Below are 15,533 nucleotides of genomic sequence, written 5' to 3'. Positions count from 1 at the left end.
AAATATGTGGTTTGATTCCAGTCCATACAAAACAAACAAAAAAAAGTTACAAAAATTCTACAGTTAAGGTGGACTAATAGATAGAAAATATCTGAATCAGACTAATTTTTTTGAATATTATGCTGCTGCATATTCAATGTTTATTCATACAGATAAAAGCATAAAAAACTGAATGAAATTAACACGGATACTTTAGTGCAGTGTTCCAGTTATTTTTCTCATTTTTCTAAACTTTTTCTTCTAATGAATCTTTAATCTATGCTATAACTATGTTTATTTTCACTTACAGCAAAGTTTTGTGGTGACCCTGGTATACCTGCCCAAGGAAAAAGAGAAGGCAAAAGCTTCATATACCACTCAGAGGTTTCATACAGCTGCAGTTCCCCTTTCATATTAGTGGGATCAAGCACCAGACTATGTCAGGCAGATGGCACTTGGAGTGGTTCATCACCTCACTGCATAGGTAACATTGATTAAAAGTTGATTATAATTCTGGAATTCCTGGGGAGTGGTGACATCATGGTTTTCTTTTTTTTTTATCTTATAAACTATAGCAGCTAAATAATTATGATTGTAAATTTTAAAGGAATGTTATGTTTTTAATCTTGATTTTAGAACCCACTCGTACCTCATGTGAAAACCCAGGAGTACCACGGCATGGATCTCAGAACAATACATTTGGATTCCAAGTGAGAACTTTGAATAAATACATCTATTTAGTATAAAACTAGATCAGAAAGCTCCTTTGGTTCACGTGCATATAATCCTGCTGGCTCCAACAGAAAAATAAGCACACATATAGCCATATTCATAAACATTTCTAAAAGGTAACAGGCAATAAGAGTGGGAGCAAATCAGGAAAAGAAAAATATGCTTCAAGAAAATAGCCTCACTGACCATGAGAATAAAAGAAAAGAAAAGAAAAGTGGAGCTATCTGAGCACAGAAAAATCCATCAACAGTAGTTAGTATGTAAGAGAGGGTGAGAGCAAGGAAGTAAATAAGTTGACCCTACAGAGGGGTGGGGGGGACCATGAGGAAAAGTAAGTATGAAAGAGATTAAAGGATAAACTTCTGAGACAAAGATTCAGCAAATACATGAAAATGCACTTATTCAATAAGGCAATAAGACTAAAATGGTTTGTCCTATGTATAAAATACTGAAATATTTTTAAACACTGTCATTGATATGGGACATTTCTGAAAAAATATTTTAACCATAACCTATTGTTACAGAAAACATAGTTGGATTGCTCTATTGAAATTCTTTAGCATGCCCAATCCTGTGTGGCTGACTTTATTTTCTCTTTTTCCAATTTAGATTTTATGTAGAGATTCAGCAAGGTTTTCATTTCAGGGTCCTAAAGGGAGCGGAGGTGCTCACTGAGTCCAAAAGGAAATGCCAGCTCACACCATTACCCAGTTGCCTTGTGTTGCAGGGTTTTCTAAGTTGTGTGTTTTGGGTGAAATTCAGTGTGAACCTCAAGAACATCAATTTTTAAAGGGAATACTCATCAAAGGTGCCATATTTTTGTTACTAAAAATAGTTTCCATTTAGCGACAGTTCAGGCACAGTATGAACATTGATTTGACAGCATCTCCAATTCTTCTGGTTTGCCTGAGGCCTATCTAGATGATACAAAAGTGTGAAAAAGTGTCTCAGTATCTATTTTGTTGGTTTTTTAGAAAAATTTAGATTCATATCTCTATAAAAGCTTTTAGTAATTGATCTAAATCTAAGGAATGGACCACTAACTAAACATCATTAGTCCTCATCACACAGGTGAAGAAACCGAAATAGAACGTGACTGGTTTGATCACAGAGCAAATCAGGGACAATATCCTGACAGAATACAGAATTTTGTTGGTAATATCTGTGCACTAAATCAGGTGATTTTCTGAAGAGTATTAGTCCTGTCTAGTAAATACCCTTTGTGATCATGGAAATGGAAATAAGCAAGAATGAGTTTAGAATAATCATCCAATTAAATGAATAGAATCATTAACTCTACATTTTAAGAATTCTGTTATAATCTTTGAAAAACGTTATCACAAAGTTAACCTAAACCTTAATTCAGGTTATTTGGCTAATTAACGTATATTAGATCATAATATTCTTTATAGATAATTAAGAATAGATTTCAAATATGGTAAGAGCTAATAATTTATAATTATATTAATCTCTATTAAAATTACAAATGATATACTGAGTACCCAGTATGTTAAATTATGAACATCAACTTTCTTACATGCATATGGTAGGTATGTGTGTATATATGTATATGTGTACTATTTATATTTACTAAATCTGTATAAAGTCTACAGAATGAAAGTTTATATAACTCACTAATGCCAATTTATTAGAGGATTCCAAATGGAATCCTGGCAAAACATCCTTACTCTTTGAGAAAATTCTTTCTGCTAGTAACAGATATTATTTTGAGTAGCTTAAGCCTAAAGGCATTACTAGCCATGTACAGGTATGTTGGAAACCCTAAGAGAAAAGATTTAGGTGACCCATCGAGTCCTAGTATAGGAACTAGACAACAGCACTCATTTTTTCCACTACTCTATTTACCTACTCCATTTTTCTCTCTGCAGATTGACCATATGACTAAAGGTGCATTATTTCTATTTACATCTCGGTCACATACCAAAACTGAATAATTATGTCAGTCTCAGTTCTAAATTTCTAGACAGAGAATCAGAATGTCTCAACTTTTATATCCACCCCTGGTTTGATCAGGTGGTGTGTAGTAACTTAAGTAAAATCACAACAGTTAAGACACCTACTTCTGGGAAGGACAAAGAGAGAGTGAGAAGTTATGAATTGTAGAGGCACTCAAATTATTTTCTTAATTTTTTTAATGTATACACATTTGTTCACTCTCTTTTTCTACATAGACTTATATAGAAGATTCTTGTATATATATATATATATGTATATAAATTAACATGTAAAATATATCACCTGTTGCTAGAGATGGTGAAAACCCTAGCATTAAAAAGTATTCAATTTAAATTCTCTTATTTCCAAAATATTGTAAGTAGGAACTCTCTTTGGCTAAAAGCAGATTGGTAGTGAAGGGAGTAGCTGTCAGAATGATTGATACAACATCTAGATTAGTTATGGAACAAATGCCAAACATGCATATTTCCAAGTTAGGAACTATGCAGGATAATTCAGTTAAATAAATATGTAATGTTTGAAATTAGGCACAAATAAATACAGTGATGAAAATTCTAGCACTTTAAGAACTTCTTGGAAATGTAGATTCTTGGGTCTCTCCCAGATCTACCCAGTTAGAAACTCTTAAGGAGGCTCAACTGTCTGTGTTCTGAAAAGTCCCCCTGGTGATTATAGTATCTGCTGAAATTTGAAAACCACAGCCTGTAGAAAAGATACTGAGCCACGATGTATAAGTATGAAAGAGAGAAAAGACAGCTTGAGAGATTTAGGAGGTAAAATTTCCAATATTTGGCAGTAGATTAAATGAGGAGAGATTTATAGGTAAAAATGCAGCACCATTAACTGAGAACCAGCCTAAAGTAAGATTGCCACATTGATAGAGGTGATAGGCTTTGTACAACTGGTTTGACTGAACAGAATTGCAACATCTCCATGCTTAGTCACATAATCTAGACCATATAAGGAAGTCATATTGCACATAGCAAAGCTTCATAGAGCATATGAATGACATGCTCTGGAATACAAGGTGAAGGACTCCGTTTCTATGGAATACAGCATGAACAGTGCTCTCTGGAATGGAGCAATGTAGTAGCCCTGGAAAAAAGTGGGGCATCCAGAGGGCAAGAAATCTCCAAAAGGCTAAGGTGAAGCTTTCATGGAAGACCCAGTGTGAGATTTCTGGAAGGATAAAGGTTGCTGTCAGAGAATGACTCATAGAACTGAATGTTGCTGGTAGAGTGTGGCTCTGGATGAGCATGAAGATCCAAATGGAATCTTGTACCAAGGCTTACCTCATGTTACTTTAGCAAATGGGCAAGGAAGGAAACAGGTTCTGTGTGATAAGCCCTAAGACTATGATTGATTATTCTCAGACTCCAATTGCTGGAGAAAGCTGAACTGGCAGACCCTAAATATCTATCCCTGTCTTGTCTTCACCTCTGATGACTGAATAAATCCTGATGATTTTTCCTTGTAGTATATTTTGGGTAAATGACTTCCCCACATCTACATCCAGTTTTATCCATGAGAATCTGAAATGGTACTGCCAGCTCATAATTATAACTAATGTTTGTCATTCTTTTTAATAGTTTCTCCTTACTATGACTAGTTTAATTTTCCAAAGATAGTATTTATTTTTTGTATATAAATTTTACTTGCTCTGAAAGCTTTAGCAACTTTGCTTTTATTTTTAAAAAAGATTTCAAATGTCAGAGCCTGTCATTTGAGACCCTTCAGAAACTGATTCTTGCTTATGTCCCTGATATAAAAATTATGACTAGAATTTATTAAAACTTAAGTGCCATCCTTGGGTAGAGTGGATTATATATCCAATTTAATTTAATCCTTAAAAAAAATCTCAAGACAAATAACATGTCATTTTAGTTATAAATGGGAAATTAAGTCTTAGAAAGGAGATATACCTTATTCAACTAAGATCAGATCCAAAGTTAAAGCCAAGTACAAATTGTTTTCTTTTTTACTATACATTGTTGCTTCCCACTTTACCCCCAACATAATCAAGTTACTGTGTGAACTATCCATTCCAGGAAATCAAATGTGCTTTCATTTTTTTCCTGAACTATATGACATATAATTTAACCTCTGTGCATTTTCTCATCCTGTTACCTTCTCTAATTTTACATCACTTGACCTCATCAAAATCGCTTGGATGGTTTGTTAAAACACAGATTGTTACTCCTCATCCTAAGAGCTTCTTATTCCATGTGTCTGTGGCCATGTCCCAGAATTTGCATTTCTAACAAATTTGTAGGAGCTGCTGAGGTTGTTGGTCTGGGGGACCACACTTTGAGAACCAATGTTCTATGTATTTGCATAAATTCCACATCTTTTAAAGCTTAGTGCAAATGGCATGTCTTCTGTTGTATATTTCTGTTCCTCCACAACCTTCAGTAAAAACCTTTGCATCTATTCTCATATTGCATTTAATATCTTCCATATTTCTTTGCCCCTCATGTACAACATAAGTTATCTTTATTTCCATATCTATCTTTAACCATTTTCACTTATCTTTATTTAACTATCTTGTGTTCATATGTAGCTTATTGGTCTTTGGTATTTTATATATTTTCTTCATATTACCATGGTAAAAAATTTGGCACCTACATATACTCTGAGCACTCAAACATTTGGTGATGATATATACACAAAGAGATCTAGGTTTTTTCTTGAGTCTTGATTTTTTCCCAAATTTTAAGTCATATTTCAATTTCTTTTCTTTCCAACTGCAACCATGCAGAATTTCTATTGAAAGCATTTTCTGATCCAAGGATTTTTCTATTTGTTACCATACTTGAAGTTGCACTGGTACATGTGTTTTTCTCTGTGATCTGCTGTAGGTTGGTAGTGTTATACAGTTCCATTGCAAAAAAGGACACCTTCTCCAAGGGTCTACAACACGCACTTGCCTTCCTGACCTCACATGGAATGGCATTCAGCCTGAGTGTATACGTAAGTATTGTGGCTAAGGTATTATACTTATCATGGGTAAGAATTTATATACACTTTTTTCTTCCAAGTGTGAAAATAAATGAAAAAGTAAATACAAAAGATGTATCACATTGGGTGTTTTAGATTATGATAAAACATAATTGATGTATATAATTTTATTACTATATCAAAACCCCATGCCCATTAGGGAACATTCTTTCTACAGAAGCCAGAAGGCTTGGGACACAGTTTTGTTTTTTTCGCCAACCCCTTGTAATTGTGGTGTTCAGTCATCTGGTAATTTTAGATAATGATTAGCTTCTAAAGTCATAGATCTGCCCCTGTGAAACAGAAGTACTCTGAAATACAGAACACAGTGACTCTTAATATTTTTTCAGTTGTGTAACTGAGAATCTGAGGAATGCTAGAAACATCCATGAAAGGAAATAGGAATGAACACCTTGATCAAAAGTTTCAATACTATTTCAGGATTTCCTGATGTTTCTAAATGTGCCCTAACCCTAAGTTGAGACCACTTGTTGTACAGATTAAATAAGAACAGAGCCAGGTCATTAAGCAGTCTTGCTGACTTATAGTTAAAATAAATTTCAGCTGGTGAGTTATTCATCTCTTCTTTCTCTTGTCCCTTTCTCCTTCCCCGTCTTGTAAAATTGTGAGCCTCTTGGGAGAATAAATAAAGAGTAACAGGAGTGAAATACCCATCAGAATGGTACCTAACTTTTAGGATTTGCTGAAGTCCAAATAAGTCCTATGAATTGTCTCTAGCCCTGTCCAGAACCACCCAAATGATCGTGGGCATCCTCATGGACCTGCATATACAGAAAAGCAGGAGAACATTCCACTAAGTCATGTCACATTCTGGTTGGCTTTTATATTTAAATATGAGAAAATTCCTTAAAAATGAATTCTTCAGATTATTACTTTAGAATAGTTGTGTGGGATGTAACTAGGTAATTTCATAGTAAACCAGGGTTCTTTGATGACCTGTATTTGGGATATGATGATTTAAATAAAGGTAAACAGGTTCTATTACTGAAAAGCATCTCAGCTTCTAACATGTGCATAATGTTGGGGGTAAGTTATAGCAGAGACGATTTGTATTTCTCTTTAGCAATATTTCCCCATAAGGATGACATTTCATTAACGGGGTTATATTAAATATAAGTCATATAACACAATATTTTTTACATAGTGTTCAAAAAATGTTAGCTATTATTTATAGCTTTGTGAATCTCCAATGGGAAACAAATGGAATTTCTTCCAGACAAATTTGTCTACAGAACACTTTTTACAGAGAAAACCTTTTAAGGGTCTATACCCATGGAAAAATGATCAGAAATGCTTTCTGGTTTAGGGAGAAAATTCCTTATAACATCTATCTCTGATTGAGAAAGGAATAGTATTTATAAGTTACAAAACAATTGAACTAGGGGAGGTCCAAGAAATGGCATAAATAGAATAGAACCAAAATATAATAGAATCAAACTAGAAAATTAGCAAGGAAGGAAACATGTGGAAAAGGAGACAAGAAGTTCCGTGAATGAATACTACTAGCTTATGAAGACAAAATATGGCCAGAAAATTCCATATATAAAAAATCACTGTTTTACTTCCTACATTAGGAAGTATTGATATAAGAGCAGCAAAATGAGCTGTGGTTATATTTAACTTTAGAAAACATGTTTTCAATGAAAAATAAGTATGATAAATAAAAAATATAATACTTGATAAACTCATATAGAAAATCTGAGTTTGGCAAACTTTAAAATGTATCTTACTGCGGGACTTCTTAGATCCTTTAAAATGCGAATTTTCATTGTAACTCTCTAGAAGAGTGATATAATATGATTTATGAGCTTACTTATCCATGGTAAGTCTTTTTTTCCCTCTCAGTTTACTTGTTAACATCTGCCAGTGTTCCACAGATGATTGTTTAGGAAATGCTGCTCTATGAACTCATATTTGTATTGATACATTTTCCTTGACTTATTGGAATAACTATGCAAAGGTGTATTTACATAATAGCTTTAAATACCTCTAAAATACTGTGACTCCCATCTCAAAAGTTTCATAACATGACTAGAAAATATTAACATTTTTCCCTTTTCTTAATATAGCCCACAGCTGTAAACAACCAGAAACACCTGTTCATGCAGATGTAGTAGGAATGGACCTTCCATCCCATGGGTATACACTGATTTATACCTGCCAGCCTGGCTTCTTCTTAGCAGGTGGAACAGAACATAGAGTGTGTAGATCTGATAACACTTGGACTGGAAAAGTTCCTGTTTGTGAAGGTAAGTTTTCTTTATAGAAAGTTTTTTTAACAGAAGATACTGTACTAGTCTGGTTTTCCTCAGACACAAGAGACAAAAACTCAACTCAAATTAGTTTAGGAACAAGGGATAATTTGGCCAACTCCAAGGGTAGGAGTGATGTAGATGCTTCTGAAACCTGGGGCATAGAAATATTATCAGGATCTTTTTATAGATTATTTTCCATGCTCTATTTTGTCTTCTTGCTTTTATTCTTTCTTCTAGTTCTCTGTTCATGGTAGATGTATTAGTTTTGTAGGGCTGCTACAACAAATTCCCACAAGATGGATAATTTAAAAGAACAGAAATTTATTCTCTCACAGTTCTGGAGGCCACCATCCAAAATCAAACTGTTGAACTAGGGGAGGTCCAAGAAGTGGCATAAATAGAATAGAACCAGGTTCTATTCTGGCAGGACCAGGTTCCGTCTGAAGTTCTTAGGGAAGAATTATTCCTTAGCTGTTCCTAGTTTCTGGTAGCTTCTGGCTGTGCTTGGCATTCCATGGCTCAGGCCTTCTTTCCTATGTATCTCTATATGTCTTCTCCTCTTCTTATAAAGATAATAGTCATTGGATTTAGGATTCTTTTAGGATCATTTCACCTCAAGATTCCCAACTAATTACATCTTCAGAGACCAGTATTTCCAAATGAGGTCATATTTTGAGACCGTTGGTGAACATGAATTTTGGAGTTACACTATTCAACCCACTTTAGTTGGAAAAATTGCTGCCTGCAGTGCTGGGTTCATACCCTTTCAGCAGAGCATCCCTGGTAGAAAGAGTCTTTTCCTAAAGACTGGTCAGGAAAACACTATGCAAGAGTCTGAATGCCAGTTTCTTCAAATCCATTACTTAGACAGAGTGATACAGTATTTTGACAAGCTCTTAATGCAGTGTCCACTTCTTGCTTCTTGACCAGGAAAATCCCCATCTGGCCAAGATATAGTGAGTTTGCCAGATAGAAAATGGTTATGATTCCAGAACAAGGAGCAAAGGAAATTTTCCTGGGACTCTTGTTAAGGTCATCAGTAAATTCCTCTTCTTTTTATTCTTTATTCATTTCAGACCCTTTAATTATTTTTCCCTTGCAGCATCTACAAATGTTAATTTCTCCCTCATGAAATATTCTCACTCTCTTCTCTTAGCTAGAACACTACTCAGTTTTGTTTTGTTTTTTTAATATTTCATGAAGATGAATGATTAAAGGTCCCTTTGAATCCAGCAGAATTTCAATAACTTTTTTTTATCTGTCTACTTTTCTGCTCATCATCACTCTTACAGTAGTCTAACTCAGCATTATCTCAATTGGGATTTCTTCAAAACCTCTGAACTTCTCCTCCTATATCAGTACCATTCCTTTCCAAATTTTTCTCCATCTTGCAAAGATGTTCTCCCAAGTCACTTCCCCTTAGAACCTTTAAAAGATGCTACATTGTTCTTAGGAAAAAGATCTGAGTCTTTACATGGTCTACAAAAACTGCATATCGTAGCTCCTGTAACTTTGCAAGTGTCTCCAGTACCCCATGTGATTTCCTTACTTTGAGCTACATTTGGTTTGACCTAAAACTTTAGAATTAAATATTGACCTTTGAGTCTACCCAATTTCTTGTGACACCATGGGCTACCTTCATAAATTTTTATTCTTAAACATAAACCCTACTTAAATTATTTCTGCCTTCAGTAAGAAAATACCCTTACCCTTCAACTTCCCTGTTGCAATCAACTATTTCCATGTTGGTTAATGCCTCTAAAATAAGAAATAGTATCCCAAAATTATAAGGTGGCACTAAACTTCCCCTTGTCCCACTAGATTATAATGGGGGTAATTACTAAAGTTGCAAACTGTATGTCAGAAGTGTGAAGTGGGGACTGAGATCAACAGGGCATTTGGAGAAAACTGTATATGGCACAATAAAATTGACAATGCCTCATTATGTCTGTGTGTGTATTATTAATTATATTGTTTTGCAAACATTTTTCTTTCTTTTCACAGCTGGTTCCAAAATATTGGTGAAAGACCCTAGACCTGCACTAGGAACACCCAGCCCAAAGTTAAGTGGTTAGTAATTTAAGTTGTTTTCCTAGAAATCATGATTTCTGAAAATGATCTATTTTCTTGACAAAGTGACTTTTCATTTAGGAAAAAAAATTTGTTATGGGAAAACTACGCATTTGACTATTTAGAATTTAGAATTTGAAAATTTGTATTACAGAATGTGGAATTTCAAGCAATGTAATACTGTGACATTTTAATATTCCAAAAATATTGCTTATAGGTCTCTCTATAAAATTTCCCTCCAAGAATATCTGCAAATGACTATAAAATAATGGTGGTGTTTTATTTTAAACAAAAAGTGATATGTTACATATAATCTGTAAATACAGATATTTTAAAAAGGAACCATATACTTGGTGTGAAAGTAAAATTTCAGTGACTTCTAGAACTTGTTCAGTTTATTTTCAATTATTTGATTTCAAAACAAATTTAAAATTTAGGTATTAAAATATGGGCTTTTATGTCCTACAACCTTAATGTGATTACTATGTTATACATTCCCTACTATATGACTTTGGAAAAATTATTTCATGTATCTGAGCCTCCATTTCTTTATACTAAAGGAATAATGAATAGATTATTATAAAAGAGCTTCATGAAACTGAAATGTGAAGTGCTTAACCCATAGTAAGGCCTCAATATATGAGCTATTACTTTAAGTATTAATCAGTATTTGATTTACATGATATAAATGAAAAGCTACAAATAAAATTGAAGGCTTAACATCTAATCTGTACCTTGGAGACAGATATGGTCCAGTTATATTAGGCCAGGAACAATGTTAGAATATAATTCTAGTTGTGTTTAGAAGTTTTCAACGTACTTGCTATAAAGCTGGAGTGCCCATTTAAAAAAATCACTCTAAAACACTAATTTATTTAGCAATTAGTAAAAACAGACTGAATGCCTCTAAGTAAATCAAATATGTCAGCATAGGAGAGAAGTTGAGCAATGGAGTCAGAAAGCCGCAGTGGTCAGGCAGTGTCCAGAATTTTCCAGAGGAGGTGCTTTATCTGGGAGCAGATAGGTGCTCTGAATAATAGCTCCAATATATCAAATGTAAACCTGGACTGTCCTGCACAAAACATGGCCAATGGCAATCAATAAATAAATCAGGCTAACAAAAAAGGATATGAAAAAACTAAACATACAATGAATAAGCTGGACCAAGTATACATATATATTTCTTCATCAAACAATTGTAGAATATATATTTTCCTCAAAGGCACCATGGTGCAGCTATAACAATTGCTCATATATTAACTAATAAAGCTACAAAAATTTCAAAGCAAAATTAATGTTCAGATCTGATGTCTGACATAATGCAAGTAGTTAATAAGAAAATGGACACATATTTAAAATTCCTGAATGTTTGGAAGCTAACTAAATAAACAATTTTAATTAATAATTTGTGAATTAATGAAGAAATTAAAATGGATAACATAATATTGAAATTTAGCTATAGTAAAAAATCTAAATATCAAAACTTGGGGACTTTGGAAAAAGCAAAAAGTCATGCAGGGAATTTACAGCTTTAAATGCTTTCATTAAAACAAAGTCTCATAATTAATGAGTTAAGTATCCCTTTTAAGAGGATATAAAAAATTATAGCAGAATAAACAAAAGGCAGCAGAAATCAATATAATAATAAAAATGAACAAAAAAAAACCCCAAGTAATTACTACATGAACCATTGCTAGTTTTTTAAATAAATGAACAAAGTTGAAAAATTGCTGGTAAGATTGATCAAGAAAGGCACAAAAAATAAATAATATAATGAAAAATGTAACCCTAACTACATAAAAAGTAGATTAAATGAATTAAAAATATATTAATAGGAAACTATCAATAACTCAACTTTAAAGAAATTCAAAATGGGCAAATTGCTAGGAAACTAATTAATCTCACTAGATTACTAGAATGAACTATATCTTACTAGAACTAATTAATACAAGGAAACTTAAAATAATTCCATAACAAATAAAGCAGGAGTTAAAACTTTTTCCACATAAAAAGAACTAGATCCATATGACCCTGTTTATGAGTTCCACCAAAGTTTAAGGGACCTGATTATCCCACTTTTATAAAATCTCTTGCAGTGAAGAAAACTCATCCTATGGGTCCAACATAACTTTAATAACACAAAGACATTGTAAAAAAAGGGAAAATTATAGTCTTGTTTGACTCAAGATGTATAGATGAAAAAATACTACTTAAAATCTTAGCAAATTAAATCCAACAGTATAACAGAGATATTTTTGTGTAAAATAATCCTTAAAAGTAATCTATCACATTAAGAGATTAAAATGCAAACAATTAAGATCTTTATAATACTTAACAGAAAATATTTGATAAAATTCAACACCTATTTGCTATTTTTGAAAACTGTAATAAATTAGAAAGGAAAGGAATTTCTTTGACCTGGGCACAAGTATCTGTAAAACTTTAGAGTAAAAAATGTTATCATAAATGGGAAAACATTGTAAGCATTTAATTTAAAAGCATTAATTAGATTATTCCAAAATAACAAGAATGAAATTTGGCAGTTGTATGAAAGTCGGAGTATTATACAGTACGCAGCAATGCTGCAAAGCCTATGAAATAAAGTTTAAATGCAAAGATGTCTTGAAAAAAAGGATCATAATCATCTTTGTCTTCCTCCTTTTCACTGATACATCAGTGACAGTTAGGTGACATTTAGAATTTACAAAGAACTACTCAATCTGCAATCTCAGGCAAATCTCAAAAAAAAATAACAATAGAAAGAAGTGTTATTCCCATTTCACGTGGAGGTATAAATGACCAGATAGTATCTGCCTGTGTCATCCTGTCATGAGATACATTTCTCAGGTCTGTGTGTGGGACAGGGGAGGACAGTGGCGGTGGCATCCTAAAGCCCACAGGTGAAGTTCACCACAGCCAAGTTGTGTGTTCTTCCCAACTCTGCGTTCAGTGATATCATGTTGGCAGTCTGAAATCTGCCACTGTGGGAATATTTATACCATAGATCAGCAAATACTACAAATCAGTTTTGGTTTGTTTCTGTAGAGCAGCTAGTTAACACTACCACAGTAATGATTAATCCCGATTCAATGTGCCTGACTGCTCCTGCTAACTCCTTTCTTTCACTATTTTCTCCTGCCACTGAGGTTCTCTTGCATCTCCTTCAACCAACACCCCTTAATTCCCCTGAACACCATGGACAAAATCATTAGGCACAGCATATTTTTATTAAAGGTACCAGGGTAGCAAAGAGTATCCATAGTACAGGCCAGGTGTAAATGAACAATGAGAGAGACCACAGCTACGCTTATTTATTGAGTGCCCACTATTTTCTAGGCACTGCCATTAGAGCGTCATTCTCCCTTGCTCATCTTACCTCTGCAACTAACAAGACTATCACCTCCAAATTCTTCATCTTTCTAATGCAGGGCAATTGACCTTGTAAATTCCTTCTGCCAACTTGTTTTAGGCACATTTTTTTTAAAAAAACTAAAAACTCTTTAAAGCTCTTACCAAATCAAGGGTTTTTTTAGGCATACACTTTATCAAATTTTATGCTCTGTATGTGCAGAGATAGCTGTGTAGTTGGAGGTTGGGGAGGGAATGCCACTAGAATGAGCACTTGACAAAGGTCACAGAGCCAAGACTATGTATTTTCCATGATACTAACTACGTAGTAAGCTCTAAGGTCCGGTTCCCTTATTTTATCTGAATAATAATAATAATAACAACAACTAACACTTAGCTAAGCCCTTCACACTCATTATCTCATTTAATCTTCCTAACAACTCTGGGTTAATGCCACGTTAATAATGAGGAATTCAGGTTTACAGAGGTAATTTATGCAAAACCACATAATATATAAATTGTAGAGGAGGGACTTAAATACAGGTAGTGTAACTCCAGTGCCTGCAATTCTAACACTTATATTATATTGCTTTTTGAGTTATCATAGAAAAAATAATCATGTTCATTCAAATATTCAGTAAAAGCTTAAATCTAGAGTGTATTTTTTGTCGATCCTCTATAGTCATTTGCTCTATTGATTTGCTATATATATATATATATATATATATATATATATATATATATATACACACACACACACACACACACACATATATATGTATATATTAGGGAATTAACAATTTGTATCTCCAGTCTCTGTTATTTGAATGGTAGGAAATGTGATGTGGGTAGAGAGATCAGGTGACAAATTGTCAATAATTTATTTGAAAAAAAAGGCTTTTCCCTAAAATCATGTTGTTCCCTCACTCAACCAAATAAATTCTGCTCCACTGAATAGCTGATTTCTAGGGATCTGCTTTATTGTGATGTATAGGATTCAAGGAAGCTTCTTTCAGCCTCTGCCCAGAATCTGAGTAGACTTTGACATTCCTAAGTTATGTAACTATAAATTATATAACTAATCTATGTAAATAGAATAATAAGTCTTATTTGGCTATATCTAAAATAAAGACATTTCTTCTTTAGATGAAAGTTTTAAAACGTTTAGAGTATTCTCTGATTCTACAACAGTTCGTTGCTCTCCCATGAGAGGCAATTTTGGTGACAATTCTTTCATCTCTAAAAATACCTGTAAATCTCAAAGCTATCCATATGAGAGCCCTGTTTTTTTCCTCAGGCACACCTATTATTTTAGTAACTAAACTCAGCATTCTGTAAGGGGGACAGAGGAGCCCCCCTTCTGACAGTCTGCCTGGGCCATTATGTAAAGGGAGTTTTCACTCTCTGCTCTTCCTCCGATGAATCTATTCACGGTACCAGGAGAAAAGCAGCCCTCTTGGGACTTGCATGCACGACTTGACTCAGTAAAAAGATTTTATTTACTTTCTGAAAGAAAGATATTACTCTAGGAGACCAAATATAAGTAAACTTGATATTTAGCTGGGTTCTAAATATAAACCTTAAGACTAATTGGTGTTGTCGATGTATCTCCTATTGATGACTCATGTATAAAACTAGGTTATTAGTTTTGGTTTATTCTAAAAAAAAAACCTGAAACACTTTTATGTGAAGAATCCATTTTATAATGCAAATTGCACATTATTTTGGATGTAGGGAACTACCATTATTCAATAAAGTAATATTCATTAATCTATTTAATACTCACATTTATAGGGCACCGGAAAATTAATGGGTGTGCTTATTTAATCTATTCACAGTTCCTGATGATGTGTTTGCTCAAAATTATATATGGAAAGGCTCTTACAATTTCAAAGGAAGGAAACAACCCATGACCTTGACCGTTACCAGTTTCAATGCTTCCACCGGAAGAGTCAATGCCACGCTCAGCAACAGCAACATGGAACTGCTGCTTTCAGGTATGACCCTGCAGAACTGCAATGCCTTCATACCCTCCTTTCCACCATCTCATTGTTTTTATTAGTGACTTATACCATGAAATATCTGTTACCTCTTTGATGACATTCATTATTCCTTCAGAAACAAGGCTTTCTGATTTATAGATTGATGCATGAA

The 15,533-nt window shown here is 33.7% G+C and overlaps 1 protein-coding gene across 5 annotated transcripts in view; it reads left to right on the top strand.

The window, feature by feature from the left end:
* Nucleotides 1–15,533, top strand: part of CSMD3 (CUB and Sushi multiple domains 3) — a 1,174,595-nt gene that overhangs the window by 1,148,110 nt on the left and 10,952 nt on the right. For all 5 annotated transcript variants that reach the window (XM_073229983.1, XM_073229982.1, XM_073229981.1 and 2 more), the window contains 6 exons: nt 290–463; nt 616–689; nt 5,547–5,658; nt 7,776–7,955; nt 9,966–10,031; nt 15,218–15,376. In XM_073229983.1, coding sequence (XP_073086084.1) covers nt 290–463; nt 616–689; nt 5,547–5,658; nt 7,776–7,955; nt 9,966–10,031; nt 15,218–15,376 — 765 coding nt within the window. The remainder of the gene's footprint in view (nt 1–289; nt 464–615; nt 690–5,546; nt 5,659–7,775; nt 7,956–9,965; nt 10,032–15,217; nt 15,377–15,533) is intronic.

The sequence above is a fragment of the Manis javanica genome, chromosome 2 (genome assembly GCF_040802235.1).
Source record: "Manis javanica isolate MJ-LG chromosome 2, MJ_LKY, whole genome shotgun sequence".
NCBI lineage: Eukaryota > Metazoa > Chordata > Mammalia > Pholidota > Manidae > Manis > Manis javanica.
This window is presented reverse-complemented; position numbering and strand designations above follow the sequence as displayed.